Below are 17699 nucleotides of genomic sequence, written 5' to 3'. Positions count from 1 at the left end.
ATAAAAATGGTGAGAGAAACCATGGGATGCGATGAGGGGGCCCAGGGAGTGAGTGTAGAGAGAGAACAGGAAGGGGGCCCAGGACAGAGCCTTCAGGTATGCCTGTGAGGAGAGGTAGGAGTAGAACCAGCTGAGAGCAGTCCCAAAGATTCCAAGGTCAGCGAAGCAGGAGAGAATGATGGAGTGATCCGCAGTGTCTGGGCGGGATGGGAGAAGATGGGGGACTGTTGAAGAGCTTGCAGATGTCTGTGATCTTGGAGGAGAAGGAGACATCAGACCAACCACTGAGGACAACCACTATACCATAAGTAAAGTACCGTAATGCAATAAATAGATACAAGTAAAAACATAGGTAAGTTAAATATGAGCCAAATCTGTTAATATACACAGATGTACATGTGTTCAGTAACAGTCCAGTCATGAACAACGTCAGCACAAGGAGCTTCTAGATATTTAATTCAATGCATGCAAGAGGAGAGCCATCTATAACTCATGAAGCAATAAAGCAACACTTAAAGAAATATAACAGAAGACAATGAAATAGATACATGTTGTTTTCATGGGTATATTGATTGAGAGGGCACACAGTGTACTTGGTGGAACTTGGGGGCATCTACCCTATAACAACAAATAATATTTTATTGATTTAATGTGAGACAGAGAAGGAGCTTTGGAAAAGTATTGACTTGTTTGACATCACATTCATGTTATCTAAGGTGATCACATACCTTTTGTTTCAGGGGTCATTTGTTATTGATCAAGCAAGCAAACAGGATCTACACCCAACTCAACCCAACCAATACAACTGTTTCTGCAGACCTAATTGGCAAACCTAGATATAAACAAGATTTGCACTGTTTATGCAAACCTGTGCCCAATTCCTCATTGCTAGCTAACTGAGTTAGCCAGATAACTTTCAGGAAATCAGAAGTCAGAAGCCAGAAGACAGAAGTCTGGCTTTTTCTGTTCCTCAAAGCATGCTAAGCCATAAAAAGAAAACTATCCAAGCACCTTGTGCACCAAAGAGAGATTTCAGCCATGAGAACGGGTCCCACCGGACCAATCGTCAGATGCATGTTGTTAATTTATTCTATTTTGTAAATTGCCGAGGTGGCTAATGACACTAGTGCAACAGTGTTCACCAATAAGGGTGCAGACGCCACCCTCTAATTAAGGCCAGCTTAATTTACCATAGCAACACATCCTTAATTTTAAACCTGCTTCAGTCTTACCCAATCAAAGCACTTGACACACCCCTCTAAAACACCCTTCCTTAAAGATCAAGGAGCAATTTCAATTAGATCTGCTTTTTGTAGGGAATTACTGGGAGATCGCCAAGATAATTTGCATCATTCAGATGTTTTTCTATTTGAGCTGTGGAAGTAAAGCTAGGAATTCCTTTCTCACAAATGTTTTACTTCATGTATAATTAAGGTCAAGCCAGGAGGTAGTTTGACCTCTGTTTGTTATTTACGATGAGCATCTTGGAGACAGTCAAACAGTATGATTTAGGTGTCTGCTCCCTAATCCATGTATTGACCTTTGAACTTTTACCTATAATGATATACACCGATCAGCCATAACATTATGACCTACACAATATTATTGTGTAGGTCCCCCTTTTGCCGCCAAAACAGCCCTGACCCGTCGAGGCATCGACTCCACTGGACCTCTGAAGGTGTGCTGTGGTATCTTGTGACTACCCCACATAAAGTGGGGGCTTAAATTCCCCATCTGCAGACTTAATAAGCTGCAGTAGCCTGGCCAGGAGTCCATTCTTTCATTTAAGTATAATTTCCTTTCCTTTGACACAAACTTTCCTTAGCTGCAGTAAAGGAATGCTGTCTCTTTAAGGGGGAATGCAGTCTGCACAGGAAATGAAGGTGTCACATGGTCTAGCCTCTGCCTATATATACTTCCTGTTAAGATGGTCATGTGTGGTTTCATGGTTGACATTTGTTTGAAAGTGCCTTTGAAAGTGTGGAATGCCGGGACCTTGGTTATTTCCCCACTACTTTCAGTTCAAGGGTACTCAGCAACATTGGACATGGAAAAACCATACTGCAAACAAGCCTGAAGTGCGTCCTGGTGGGTGAGAACACTTTACATTTGTTTTGTATATACTGGATGTGCAGGTTTCGATTGTTTTTGGGGATTTTTTGCATTCTTTTTATATGGAATAAACTCATCTGACTTTACTTTGTTTTTTCCTTGGATTACAATGAGCCTTTTGTTTTGAGACTTTTATGTTAATTATCTTTATGGCGTGCACTGTCTATTTGGATTGTTTTTTTGTTTTTTTTTCTTCATCTTTTGGATGAACGTTTGCAGTGCCCTACCTCGCTATTCATTATTATTTTTTTTTCCTTCTTTCTTTCTTCCATTTGGTTACTCCCTTGATTTTCACTTTCTAGACTTTAATAAAAGACGACGCAATTCTTTTTTAATGAATCTGGTGTTGCTTATTTTTTCTGGCAGTTGACTGGGTTAAGTGTCTTAACATTTTAGTATTACCGTTTCATCTCTAAAGTTGATAGTGTTTCCGGGAAATTGTTACAATCTGGCACCAAGACGTTAGCAGCAGATCCTTTAAGTCCTGTAAGTTGTGAGGTTGGGCCTCCATGGATCGGACTTGTTTGTCCAGCATATCCCACAGATGCTCAATTGGATTGAGATCTGGGGAATTTGGAGGCCAAGTCAACACCTTGAACTCGTGATTCATCAGACCAGGCCACGTTCTTCCATTGCTCCGTGGTCCAGTTCTGATCCTCACGTGCCCATTGTAGGCGCTTTCAGCAGTGGACAGAGGTCAGCATGGGCACCCTGACTGGTCTGTGGCTACGTAGCCCCAACGCACCAAACTGTGATGCACTGTGTGTTCTGACACCTTTCTATCAGAAACGGCATTAACTTTTTCAGGATTTGAGCTACAGTAGCTCGTCTGTTGGATCGGACCACACAGGCCAGCCTTCACTCCCCATGTGCATCAATGAGCCTTGGCCACCCTGTCGCCGGTTCACCGCATTTCCTTCATTGAGTGAGTGAGTGAGCTTGTTAAACCATGGTGAACATTTCTTTGGTTTAATTAGTCTTGTCCTTAATGGAGCTACTGTATCTAAAGCAGTGCTTAGCGTAAGTTATTTAATAATTAATCTACAGATCCTGTTTTGAGCAAGCTAGCAGTAGGCAACAGAGTGGTACATTTATTAATAGCAGTGGATTTAAGCAACAAGATTTTGTGTTCCTCTCATGCGTGTCCTTTGCTACTCCAAGCAGCTCAAAATGTAATAAAGCAGTGGTCAGAAATAGTCTGGTTTTGGGATGATATTAAGTTATGAATCTCTACCCCAAAGGTAATAACTAGATCTAGTGTTTTTCATGGTGTATGGCTAAGTTAGATAAGAGATTGCTAAATTCGGTCATAGAAATGAAAACGGGGCCTGGTGGCTATAACAGCTATAAAGACAAAGACTAGGATTAAGCCAAAATTCTTAATAGATTTAATAGATATCACCTACATGGTGAATTTCAAAATATGTATAGCTGTCTTGTGGCTTAGGTATAGCATAGGAATAGGTATGTGCAGTAGATGTTGGCTAGGTCCCACCACAGCCTGTTGTACAGGCCATCTGTCAGTAAGAGAAGTCTGTTTTCTGGTCTTCACCAGGTTTCAGTCAATATGAGTACATAAGAACATTAAAAAAAAAAGTTTATGAGAGGAGGCCATTCGACCCATTGTGCTTGTTTGGTGTCCATTAATAACTGAGTGATCCAAGGACCCTATCTAGTCTATTTTTAAATGTTCCCAAACTTTCAGCTTCTACCACATTGCTGGGGAGTTTGTTGCAGATTGTGACTACTCTCTGTGTGAAGAAGTGTCTCCTGTGTTCTGTCTTGAATGCCTTGAAGCCCAATGTCCATTTGTGTCCCCGGGTGCATGTGTCAATGTTGATCTGGAAAAGCTCCTCTGGTTTGATGTGGTCGATGCCCTTCATGATTTTGAAGACTTGGATCAAGTTCCCACGCCCACGTAGTCTTCTGCAATAGAATTCCTGCTAGTCCCTGACTAAATCTCCTTTCTACAGCATATTTACTTTCAACAGCTCAGCAGCTGAACTAAATTGACTTCAATTTAGGCAAACTACAGACAAAGTAAACTTAAAACAAAATGAGCAATGCTAAGACTGGTCTGAAACTAGGAAAACAACAAGCTGCCTCTCACCTGTACTCTCCTGTCTCTGTCTGTGGCAACTTGTAAATACTTCAGTTTCATACTTCTGACATGCACATAGATGAGTACATCTATGTGCATGGCAATTATGGTGTAATTTATTAAGGCTGCTTTGCTAGGTAGCGAGCAGATGTTTTAAACTGCAAGCTTATACATGAGAGAAGTTGTGTGAGTAGGTAATTTGTCATTGTATTACTTTTATTAAATTGTTGAAGCAAGGGCCCCAAGAGTAAGGAATGCATCCAATCCTAGGAAAAGTTACTGTTTTAATAGGATCATTATTAATTTAGTTGGTATTATATTTAATTTCAGAAATATGTACTTGATTGGATGCCCCCAGTCAGTTGCTTTGGCTTGTTTCCTTTTTACCATGCGTTTAATTATGTTCTCAATTGCACCATGTTAAAAACCTAGTTTCAACAGGTTCAGAAGTGTTATCCAGACTTGGGATCAGATGTATTAAAATGTAAATGGTCGAAGAAATTCCGCTGCTGATCAGTGTTTTGCACAGAGCATGTTCATTTTCATCATAAGGTACTACAGTTTACTATAGTCATATTTACTTTTTATGTTATTCACAAAATAAATACATTGTCAACATACTATACACATGTAGGCTATACTGTTTGTTTTACTATACTGTGTACTATAATAATATGTATTATTATTATTGTTGTTATTATTATTTGTGGCAGGGTGACTTACAGGATACAAGAGCAAAACATAAGTACAAAAATACAGATCAGGCATAATACCAATTACACTTTCAGAATTAGAAAAGTGAATAGGTAACATACTGGAGGGATCCAACCACAGTGAGATTCGAACACGGGTCTCCAATGCCATAGTGCAGCAACCTTACCACATCACTAAAGCCTTGAAAACTGAGGTTCTCTACACTATACAGTTCATAGCTAACAAGTGCAAACAAGATGCAGTAAGACAGTATTTGTAGTCATGTTGTTCATGCGCTACTTTTGAAAATAATTAATATTTTCATGTAAATATGTTTCTTCTATTGAAAGGTTAGATATGATGTTTATGAATACAACGTAGTAGTTTTCTCTGAAATACTTCCGGTACCACGTGCCAGGCGAGGGAGACAGGCTGAGATTAGAAAGTTTAACACGTGGTTGAAATCTTGGTGTAGGAAGAGGGTTTTAGGTTTATGGAGCATTGGTCTTTCTTTTGGGATAGATGGGACCTGTACAAACCAGACGGTCTACATCTAAACAGAAGGGGGGCTAATGCATTGGGAGAGCGTATGTGCAGAGTAATTGAGAATCTTTTAAACTAGGGACCAGGGGGGCAGGGAGCTCTGACAATGGGAGATGTTCCACGAAGGAAAGAAAACCAAGGGAAAGTGCTAGTAGGAAAGTCCTGAAATATTTGTACCTCAATGCCAGGAGAATAAGGAACAAGATGTTATACCTAGAAGCCATATTGCTGGCTTGTGACTATTATGTTGTAGGAGTGACAGAAACATGATGGGGATGAATACAAGTTGAAAGGATACACACACAGTTTAGGAGAGACAGGCAAAATTGAAGATGGGGTGGGGTAGCATTATATGTGAAAAATGACATTGAGGCAGAAGAACTTGAATTAGATCCCAGTAACAGAACAGAATCTTTGTGGGTGAAACTTTTGAATAAAAGATCCGGAGGATTAGTGATAGGAGTGTGTTACAGGCCACCCAACTCAGATATTCAGCAAGATGTTGCATTGCACCATGTAATCGGGACTGCATGTAGCAAGGATGTGGATGATATAATTGGGGACCAAACATAGACTGGGAAAGCCCAGTTGGGACAGTTTGTCAGTGAACCAACCAGGGAGAGTGCATGCATTAACTTGATATTTTCAAATGACAAAAACAAGGACCAAGTCTAAAACAATGGTCTACAATTTTAGAAGAGCAAACCTTGAAGGTACGAGGCAGCACTTAGAAGAGGTAGACTGGAGCACACTGGATACAGATTCCGTTGAAAATTGATGGTTATATTTTAAGAATATACTACTTGAGGCTCAGGAGAAATTTGTACCAAAACTTAGCAAATTGAGGACCAAAAAACATTGGCCAAAATGGGTTAATAGAAGTGTGCAAAACAAATATCAAGAGAGAGAAAATGTTGTATAGTGCATACAAGAGGGATACATAGAATATGTTGAGCTGCAAAGAGACCTTAAGAAAGGGATCAGGAAAGCAAAGAGGGAAATGGAAAGAAACATAGCTCTTGGAGCTAAAGCTAATGCTAAGAGCTTTTTCCAATGTTACAACCGCAAGAGGTCAATGAAGGAGGAAGTGAAACGGCAAAAGGGCAAAAATTGAAGTATCTTGGGAAACGGACAAGATGTGGCAAATGTTCTTAATGAGTATTTCACAGAGGTTTTTACAAAGGAAAAAACAGATAACATCCCACAACAAATAGGTGGCTCAGCAGATAAAATCTCAGCAGCACAGGCTATTCAAAGGTACTTAGATAATATTCAGTTGTGGGCCAACACCTGGCAGATTAAATTCAATGTGGACAAGTGCAAGGTAATATACATGCAGGTAACAAAAATGTCCGTTATAATTACACTATGGGAGGAATAGAACTAGATGAAGTAATGCATGAGAAGGACCTAGGAGAATATGTGGACTCCTCACTTTCTCCATCCCAACAATGTGGGGAAGCAAACAGAATGTTAGGGTACAGTGCATCCGGAAAGTATTCACAGCTCTTCAGTTTTTCCACATTTTGTTATGTTACAGCCTTATTCCAAAATGGATTAAATTCATTATTTTCCTCAAAATTCTACAAACAATACCCCATAATGACAACGTGAAAGAAGTTTGTTGAAATCTTTGCAAATGTATTAAAAATAAAAAACAAAAAAGTACATGTACATAAGTATTCACAGCCTTTGCCATGACACTCAAAATTGAGCTCAGGTGCATCCTGTTTCCACTGATCATCCTTGAGATGTTTCTACAACTTGATTGGAGTCCACCTGTGGTGAATTCAGTTGATTGGACATGATGAAACAAAGATTGAACTCATGTCTGGAGGAAACCAGGCATCGCTCATAACCTGGCCAATACCATCCCTACAGTGAAGCATGGTGGTGGCAGCATCATGCTGTGGGGATGTTTTTCAGTGGCAGGAACTGGGAGACTAGTCAGGATCGAGGGAAAGATGAATGCAGCAATGTACAGGGACATCCTTGATGAAAACCTGCTCCAGAGCATTCTGGACCTCAGACTGGGGTGAAGGTTCATCTTCCAACAGGACAACGACCCTAAGCACACAGCCAAGATAACAAAGGAGTGGCTACAGGACAACTCGGTGAATGTCCTTGAGTGGCCCAGCCAGAGCCCAGACTTGAAGCCGATTGAACATCTCCGGAGAGATCTGAAAATGGCTGTGCACCGACGCTCCCCATCCAACCTGATGGAGCTTGAGAGGTCCTGCAAAGAAGAATGGGATAAACTGCTCAAAAATAGGTATGTGAAGCCTGTAGCATCATACTCAAAAAGACTTGAGGCTGTAATTGGTGCCAAAGGTGCTTCAACAAAGTATTGAGCAAAGGCTGTGAATACTTATGTACGTGCTTTTTTTTTTTTTTTTTTTTTAATACATTTGCAAAAATTTCAAACAATCTTCTTTCACGTTGTCATTATGGGGTATTGTTTGTAGAATTTTGAGGAAAATAATGAATTTAATCCATTTTGGAATAAGACTGTAACATAACAAAATGTGGAAAAAGTGAAGCGCTGTGAATACTTTCCGGATGCACTGTCAATTGTCAAAAGTGTAGAATTTAACCCTCAGAGCACTAGGCCCACAGGGGGTGCTCTATGCGTCAGGCCTAGAGCGTTCTTAAAAAAATCACAGCGCTTAACATAGCGCAGCAAATTACCTAATTTTACATGAATTCATACAAGCATCATATGAAACCTATATATCACAAGAAACATAATACACTGACATTTTTAATTCTGCTATAATTCGATTATTTTTGGAATGAATACAGAAATGTGCATTGGCAAAGAAACGAAATTTATACAGACGCCATTTTTATTTTCAAAACAACCCAGTTTTCAGAAATAACCTGGCTTATAAACACTTAAAAAATCATATTCATATGAATCGCCAGAAAGCTCTTTTTAAAATACAAAAAAAAAATGCAGATGTTTACAAATACTTGTTCAAGAGATATAATACGTTTTGCAGTGAGCACACCTGTCTAGAAACTAGTCAGAAGTACACCGCAAAACAACAAAAATGAAACTAATCGGACGATCGGCTTGTGTTTTGTGTTAAATATAAAAACATCTTCAAAATGTGCAGATTATTATTGTTGCCGTTATTACTACCAGTAATATTTAATAATAATAACAATACAATTACTACTAACAATAATAATAAATGTACATAGGTTACTTTGCACTGAGTGTTCGGCTCGGTGCAGATGTGATCTTTCTCCTGTGCGGAGAAATCGGCTGGTCGGGGGTTGCGTGTGAAAGTACATCTCGGACTACTGTCTGTCGTTGCCCAGACAGACGGGGCATAAGACTTACCCACTCTAGGTGGACAAGGTGCGTTGACCGCAAGCGGCACAGTGGCGGGGGCGAGAGGAGCTCATCGCCGAGCCGAGTGCACAGAGAAACGTGCATTCTTCTGGGGCACAGCAGTAATGGTGCACACTAGTGTGGAAGATAATAGCCACTACCTGAGGCACACCTGTGGGGAGAGCGCTAATTGTGATTGCTCTCCGTGCAGCCAGGTGGGAGGTGCAAACAACTCATGATTTTCTAAGTAGAATTGTCTTGTGACCTCTGCCTGGATTGCAGGATCTTGTCAGGAGCTGACTGTTTAGCAGTCATTTATAACATTTATAAGCTTTAAATATTGAAATTGAAATGTGTTCATTTTTTTGAAATTATTTATATTGTAAGGCATCTTCTTTAAAATGTACTATTTTAAATCTTCTTTGTGATAAAAAGATAATTTTTAAAACAGACTTCCATTCAAAACATGTTAATGACTTTCATGTCCCAACACTATTTTCAGCATGACTTTAAGCAGTCACTATTCATGGTGGTATTGTGAAAATACGTTCCTTTTTCTTGTTTGCATACAAAAGGTATTTTGCTTTTAATTAAAACAAAAGTATATTATTTTTATAATATTCTGTTATTATCTTGTACTTGTATGTTCAGTTGAAGGACTTGAAACAAATAGTGGTATATTAGCAGGCTATTGATTTATTTCTTACTGTACTATTGCTGTGTTTTTTTGCAAATTGAGTTCCAGAAGAAGCCTGAAGTCTAATGACATATCTTTAGTGGGTATTGTACAAATAATATTGTGAAAGCCATTTTAAGTGCAGTAATAAAGCCAAATGCATTCCCAAATGCTAAATTCTGCTTCCAATGTCTGATTCCTTAATTATGGAAAATCCTGAGCTCCATCCTTAATCTTTACTTGTCTTGTTACTTTCTTTTTAAACACAGGAGGTTTCCTGTTGAAGATATCCCTGAGGATGAAAAGGAATGTGCAAACTGGCTTCACAAACTTTATCAAGAAAAGGTGAGATCCTCCTTTGTTTGTTCTTTTGACTTCCAAGAGTGCTCTACAGCTGTTTTGTTTTTTCATGTTACCATTTTAAAAAATATATGCCATTGATGGCTATTTAAAATAGGATTGTTGGAGACTAATCTGGATTTAAGTATAGCATAGCAAAAATGATTACGATTTAAAGAACTATACAAACATCAGATTGGCTTCAATCAAATATTTGGTTTCAGAAGAAAGAGTGTCTGAATGTTTTATAAAAATATAATTTCACCGCCAAAGCATGTGGCTGATGGAATAGTCCTGAGCAATAGAGGGAAATATACTCTTAGAGCTAAAATTAATGCAAATATTTGTTTTCATGCCACAGGTTAACAATCAATCCAGTCAAACCCTAAGAGAGATCTGGATAAATGAGGATGGAGGTACTAAAGGGACTAGCAGAATTAAAAACAAACAAATTACCTGGGCCACATGGTATATTTCCAACAGTACTTAGAAATTAGGGAAATTATTAATAGGCCGCTAAAATATTCCAAATGACACTTCGAACAGGGACTGTGCCAACTGACTGGAAGATGGCAAATGTCATACCCATCCACAAGAAAAGGGACAAAACTGAGTCAGGAAATTATATACCAATCAGTCTCATCTGCATTATTTGTAAAATGTTGGAAAAAATTATTATACAGAAAATAGAGGAGCATCTTAATGATAACCATATTCTTGGAGGTAGTCAACATGGGTTTAGATGAGGCAAATCATGTCTTACTAATTTATTAGAATTTTTTGAACACACAGCTGCAGCTGTAGATCACATAAAAGCATATGATATGATATACTTAGATTTTCAAAAAGCTTTTGATAAGGTTCCACACCAAAGACTGATCCTCAAATTGGAAGCTGTAGGCATTCAGGGTAATGTAAGTAGATGGATTATGAACTAGTTGATATATAGGAAACAAAGTTGCTTCTAACTGTAGTGAGGTTGTTAGTGGAGTTCCACAGGGATCAGTATTAGGGCCTTTGCTTTTTCTAATCTGTATTAATGATCTGGACTCTGGGATAGTTAGCAAACTTGTCAAATTTGCAGATGATACTAAAATAGGTGGCTCAGCAGATACAATCTTGTTAGCACAGGTTATTCAAAGGGACTTTCCATTGTGGAAAGTGAGGGGTTTAAGAAGGGTTGCAGGTTGGGAGATGCAGGGCCAATGGAAGTAGAGGGAAAGATCAAACGTGCACATGGGCATGGAGGAATATTGAAGGGATAATAGGAGGATAGCAGGGAGAAGGGAAGGAAAAGATAGGAGAACAGATAGATAGAGGCAGCCTCTAGTGGGGATAGAGGGAAAGGGCTTGAAACCATGGCAATAATAATAGCAGTCACAAATTTTTTTTTTTTTTTTTCAAAATACTACCCCAAAAATCTGCTATAAATTAAATACTGTACTGCATCATTGTAATATATTCTAACGGGGTTCGGGGTTCAGTCAGTAACACGAGATGCAGGCAACGATCTTCTAGATTCTAGAAGACGGACTGATGCGTGAGAGCACAATCACTCGGAAAGGTTACAAACCTCTGAGTAACTTTTGTATGAGAAGCGAAAAACTCTCCTGCACATTTCAAAGTCTCCATTTTCTTCATTTTTTTTTTTTTTTCTGAAATGTTTGTTCAAGTTTTGCTAACTGTTACACTTAGGGTGATCACCAGTCCTGCATTTTAAGTTATTATTTTCAGAGAAATTGTTCAAATGTCCCGATTTTGTTCAGCATAAAATGAGAGAACACCTTGGTCAGTTTAAATTAAAAGCTAACACTAACATGAATAAAAGATAGTGATAGCAATAGCTGGGATTTTAGCAACAACAATCATTAAAAAAACATGGCCGTCGTAAGTAAGGTACGAAATAGCTCTTCCATTTGCTTTATGAACCCCCACCTCCTAACTGTTTCACATATGTGTGTGTGCTGTAAAATGTCCGTATAATTCAACATTAAGTTAGTAAAATATAGTGCTAGTTAAAACTGATGCAAAAGTAATTAATACAAATAAAAGTAAAACTTACCCAGTGAGATCTTCCTCCGAATCACTTTCGCCACTGAAGATGTGTAGACGTTTTCTTTTAAAGTGATCCAACTTTGAAATTGTGCTATTGTGAAAAGCCAGCTCTTTCTTACAAGTAAACAAGAGATTGTGTTGTTGATTTGCCTTTTAAAGTAATTCCAGAAGACTGAACTTTTGTTTATAGGTTTGTTTCCTGCAGAGGAACTTGTTGATTGTTCGTCCTTTTTAAAATCTTGTGAATACTCAACTATTTTTTTACAGTCGACTAATTTTATTCCTCAATTATTCGAATACTTCGAATAATCGTTGCTGCACTAGTGCCAAATGGAGGAGAGGCCCATCCCTCTTGGAGGAACTGCAAACCTGGTAGTCATCAGGGGAAGCTAATTTCGCCCCAGCTAGCCCAGGTGGCACTGGCCAATTGTGCGTCACCACTGAGCACTCCCAGTCACAATCAGCAAATGACATGAGCTGGGATTGCACCAGTGAACCACAGCTCATAGGGGTCTGTATGTGCTTTTACCGACTAGAGTAGGCTTATTTTGATAGTGCAGATGAAAGCGTATTTTGTTCCAAATGCGGTTTGCATGCCCCAGAGAAAAACTGGAGGAAAAAATGTATTTGTAATCAGGACAGACAATCTCAAATTAAAATCAATAAAATATCATAGTGTCAAAATGCCCTCGACTACAATGGGATCTCTGTAGCAAAGGCAGTCCTATCCTCAGAATATACAGCAGTGAGAGTTATTACCTCACTGAAACTAAAGTAACCCACATTGCAAAGTAAAAAATAATGTTCAGGACGGTTCATGCAATCGGAAAGCAAGGGAGATTATTCTTGGACTTTACCTGGATGGTTGATTATTACTATTTTCTAATAGTATATAATGCTATACAAAAACATTACACATTTTTTCTAAAACTAAGGTTTTTTTAAGATTTAATATTACCATTTATAAAAAGTGCATCATAAGACTCGATTATGCAATTCATGCACATTATTCTGTACAGTTGTTGTATATTTTTCTTTAAAATAATTACAGAACAATTATAGAATATTTTTTAAATGTGCTGTGGCTGACTGACAGCGAATGTGAGCATGAACACATGAGTGTGATTCTGTCCTTTTCTCCTCTTTGTTCAGTCCTACCTCTTTCTTTTTATTAGTTTTTTTCTGATTGTTGGATTTCAACTTTCTCAACTTAAACGTGTCACTTAAAACAAGCCTGAAAATGCAAATGAGGGCTCTCATCTTCGCATTTCAAAAATTCAGCTTGATCTAGTACATATTTTGTAAATAAAATTCAAAGGTACAAATTAATAAAATGTGTGCGATTAGTTGGAGGTGTTTGGTGAACCCTATAGTTCCTCTTTCTTTGTTTGAACACTTGAACACTAGTTAAGTCATTAATACTAACTGACTGGTTGTAAACCCTCTTGTGTTGCACAGGATGCACTACAGGAAGATTACGAGAACGAAGGCTGTTTCCCTGGAGCCCAGTACAAGCCCCCAAGGAGACCGTGGACTGTGCTCAACTTCCTCTTCTGGGCCACAGTACTGCTGTCCCCTCTCATCAACTTTGCAGCTGGAGTATTCGTCAGCGGCTCCCCTCTTCTCATTATTGGCTTTATCCTTTTTATTGGCATAGGTAACTTCTTATTAGTAGTATAAGTAGCAGCAGCAGTCAGAGTATTAGTATGCAGTACAGTACAATATGACTGGTACATACATCACTTCAAGGAATGGGCTCCTTTAAAAATATTTTTGCTCAAATTTACTTATGCCATTTTCTAATAACCAAAACTTATATTTTCAAATGGAAAAGAAAAACATTTGTTTGTATACCTACACTTGAAAAAAATTCTAGAAGTGGTGTTATATTACTGGGGTTCTTTTTTTTTCATTATATTTTATTCCTGCCTGTCAGGTTTTAAACAAAAGCCATAGTTTTATTAAAATGTAACAGCAATCTGTTACTTGTAATTTAATTAAATTGTTCCATTTGCTGCTTGAATTACTACTATTAGAAATGATGAAATTGTCATTTGATAAAGTTAGTTTTAAACAATGTAATTTGTGCATCAACCAATCACTTTTACTTTTAATCCACTTAATGGAGGTTTTAGATTAAAAACTGTGTTAGTATTACACTAACATTGAATAATTTGTTAACATGTTAACAGAAAAAAAAAACATTCATTTTGCTAGTATTACACATCAGTATGTTTTGTAGAGAATTTATATGATTTACTGACAGATATCTTTTAAAGTCGAGAATACTACCCAGAATGGTTATTATTATTATTATGGTTACCATGGTACCTCAGACGAGCACATTTTTGTCTATCAAAGCTGCCTACAAGGACACACAACATACAAACAGAGCCAACCTGTATCCTGTTTCTATATAATGACTTATCGTCACTGCCCTTCGCCCTTGGACCTCAGCCTGACATTAGATAAGAGCTCTTTATTCTTAGATTTTATAGGTTCTGTAAGATTAAAAAAAAATATATATTTTTGTATACATTGTAATACATTTGAAACTGTCTCGGGTTCATGACAATGATCACGAAGCACGGCAGCTCTTAACCAGAACGGCACTTTTATTGAATATTCACTGCTCTCACTGAGACCGCAGACAGAGGTAAAAGGGAGGAGTGACCATAGTCCTCCCTATCCAGCTGGAATGCGTCGTGCTGCTTTTTACCATCATGTCTTGCTCTGAGCTAATTTAGTTGCAGCCACCAATGCCAAGTCTGACCAGCAGAAGGTGTTACTATATATATATATATATATATATATATATATATATATATATATATATATATATATATATATATATATAATAATCTTTTTTCCTTCACTGTATATATATATATATATATATGTATATATATATGTATATATATATATATATATATATATATATATCAGTGAAGGAAAAAAGTATTTGATCCCCTGCTGATTTTGTACGTTTGCCCACTGACAAAGAAATGATGAGTCTATAATTTTAATGGTATGTGTATTGTAACAGTGAGACACAGAATAACAACAAAAAAATCCAGAAAAACGCATTTAAAAAATTATACATTGATTTGCATGTTGAAGAGGGAAATAAGTATTTGATCCCCTATCAATCAGCAAGATTTCTGGCTCCCAGGTGTCTTTTATACAGGTAACGAGCTGAGATTAGGAGCACTCTCTTAAAGGGAGTGCTCCTAATCTCAGCTCGTTACCTGTGTAAAAGACACCTGTCCACAGAAGCAATCAATCAATCAGATTCCAAACTCTCCACCATGGCCAAGACCAAAGACCTGTCCAAGGATGTCAGGGACAAGACTGTAGACCTACACAAGGCTGGAACGGGCTACAAGACTATTGCCAAGCAGCTTGGTGAGAAGGTGACAACAGTTGGCGCGATTATTCGCAAATGGAAGAAACACAAAATAACTGTCAGTCTCCCTCGGTCTGGGGCTCCATGCAAGATCTCACCTCATGGAGTTTCAATGATCATGAGAACGGTGAGGAATCAGCCCAGAACTACACGGGAGGATCTTGTTAATGATCTCAAGGCAGCTGGGACCATAGTCACCAAGAAAACAATTGGTAACACACTACGCCGTGATGGACTGAAATCCTGCAGCGCCCGCAAGGTCCCCTGCTCAAGAAAGCACATGTACAGGCCTGTCTGAAGTTTGCCAATGAACATCTGAATGATTCAGAGGAGAACTGGGTGAAAGTATTGTGGTCAGAAGAGACCAAAATCGAGCTCTTTGGCATCAACTCAACTTGCCGTGTTTGGAGGAGGAGGAATGCTGCCTATGACCCCAAGAACACCATCCCCACCATCAAACATGGAGGTGGAAACATGAGTGTTTTTCTGCTAAGGGGACAGGACAACTGCACTGCATCAAAGGGACGATGGACGGGGCCATGTACCGTCAAATCGTGGGTGAGAACCTCCTTCCCTCAGCCAGGGCATTGAAAATTGGTCGTGGATGGGTAGTCCAGCATGACAATGACCCAAAACACACAGCCAAGGCTACAAAGGAGTGGCTCAAGAAGAAGCACATTAAGGTCCTGAAGTGGCGTAGCCAGTCTCCAGACCTTAATCCCATAGAAAATCTGTGGCGGGAGCTGAAGGTTCGAGTTGCCAAACGTCAGCCTCGAAACCTTAATGACTTGGAGAGGATCTGCAAAGAGGAGTGGGACAAAATCCCTCCCGAGATGTGTGCAAACCTGGTGGCCAACTACAAGAAATGTCTGACCTCTGTGATTGCCAACAAGGGTTTTGCCACCAAGTACCAAGTCGAAGGGGTTAAATACTTATTTCACTCATTAACATGCAAATCAATTTATAACTTTTTTGAAATGCATTTTTCTGAATTTTTTTTTGTTGTTATTCTGTCTCTCACTGTTAAAATACACCTACCATTAAGATTATAGACTGATCATTTCTTTGTCAGTGGGCAAACATACAAAATCAGCAGGGGATCAATTACTTTTTTCCCTCACTGTATGTATGTGTGTGTGTATATATATATATATATATATACACCGATCAGCCATAACATTATGACCACCTGCCTAATATTGTGTAGGTCCCCCTTTTGCCGCCAAAACAGCCCTAACCCATCGAGGCATGGACTCCACTAGACCTCTGAAGGTGGCAGGGTGCATTATCCTTCTGAAAGAGGGCAATGCCATTAGGGAATACCGTGTCCATGAAAGGGTTTACATGGTCTGCAACAATGCTTAGGTAGGTGGTACATGTCAAAGTAACATCCACATGAATGGCAGGATCCAAGGTTTCCCAGCAGAACATTGCCCAAAGCATCACACTGCCTCCGCCGGCTTGCCTTCTTCTCATAGTGCATCCTGGTGCCATGTGTTCTCCAGGTAAGCGACGCACACACACCCGGCCATCCATGTGATGTAAAAAAAAAATGTGATTCATCAGACCAGGCCACCTTCTTCCATTGCTCTGTGGTCCAGTTCTGATGCTCACGTGCCCATTGTAGGCACTTTCGTCAGTGGACAGGGGTCAGCATGGGCACCCTGATTGGTCTGCGGCACGTGGGGATCGAAGTCTGGCCCGTGTGGTCCAATCCAACAGACGAGTTACTGTAGCTCAAATTGCTGAAAAACGTAATGCTGGTTCTGATAGAAAGGTGTCAGAACACAGTGCATCGCAGTTTGTTGCGTATGGGGCTGCGTAGCCGCAGACCAGTCATGGTGCCATGCTGACCCCTGTCCACTGCCGAAAGCACCTGCAATGGGCACGTGAGCATCAGAACTGGACCACGGAGCAATGGAAGAAGGTAGCCTGGTCTGATGAATCACGAGTTCAAGGTGTTGACTTGGCCTCCAAATTCCACAGATCTCAATCCAATCGAGCATCTGTAGGATGTGCTGGACAAACAAGTCCGATCCATGGAGGCCCCACCTCGCAACTTACAGGACTTAAAGGATCTGCTGCTAACGTCTTGGTGCCAGATACCACAGCACATCTTCAGAGGTCTTGTCTAGGAGGTCTCCTCTAGGAGTCCATGCCACGAAAGTTTTGGCGTCAAAAGTGGGACCTACACAATATTAGTCAGGTGGTCGTAATGTTATGGCTGATCGGTGTATATACAGTGCATCCGGAAAGTATTCACAGTGCTTCACTTTTTCCACATTTTGTTATGTTACAGCCTTATTCCAAAATGGATTAAATTCATTATTTTCCTCAAAATTCTACAAACAATACCCCATAATGACAACGTGAAAGAAGTTTGTTGAAATCTTTGCAAATGTATTAAAAATAAAAAACAAAAAAAGCACATGTA

The 17699-nt window shown here is 39.2% G+C and overlaps 1 protein-coding gene across 5 annotated transcripts in view; it reads left to right on the top strand.

Annotated features, from left to right (window-relative positions):
• Positions 1-17699, top strand: part of agpat3 (1-acylglycerol-3-phosphate O-acyltransferase 3) — a 125260-nt gene that overhangs the window by 95520 nt on the left and 12041 nt on the right. For all 5 annotated transcript variants that reach the window (XM_066707083.1, XM_066707078.1, XM_066707080.1 and 2 more), the window contains 2 exons: positions 9735-9810; positions 13318-13516. In XM_066707083.1, coding sequence (XP_066563180.1) covers positions 9735-9810; positions 13318-13516 — 275 coding nt within the window. The remainder of the gene's footprint in view (positions 1-9734; positions 9811-13317; positions 13517-17699) is intronic.

Source organism: Amia ocellicauda, chromosome 6 (genome assembly GCF_036373705.1).
Source record: "Amia ocellicauda isolate fAmiCal2 chromosome 6, fAmiCal2.hap1, whole genome shotgun sequence".
NCBI lineage: Eukaryota > Metazoa > Chordata > Actinopteri > Amiiformes > Amiidae > Amia > Amia ocellicauda.
This window is presented reverse-complemented; position numbering and strand designations above follow the sequence as displayed.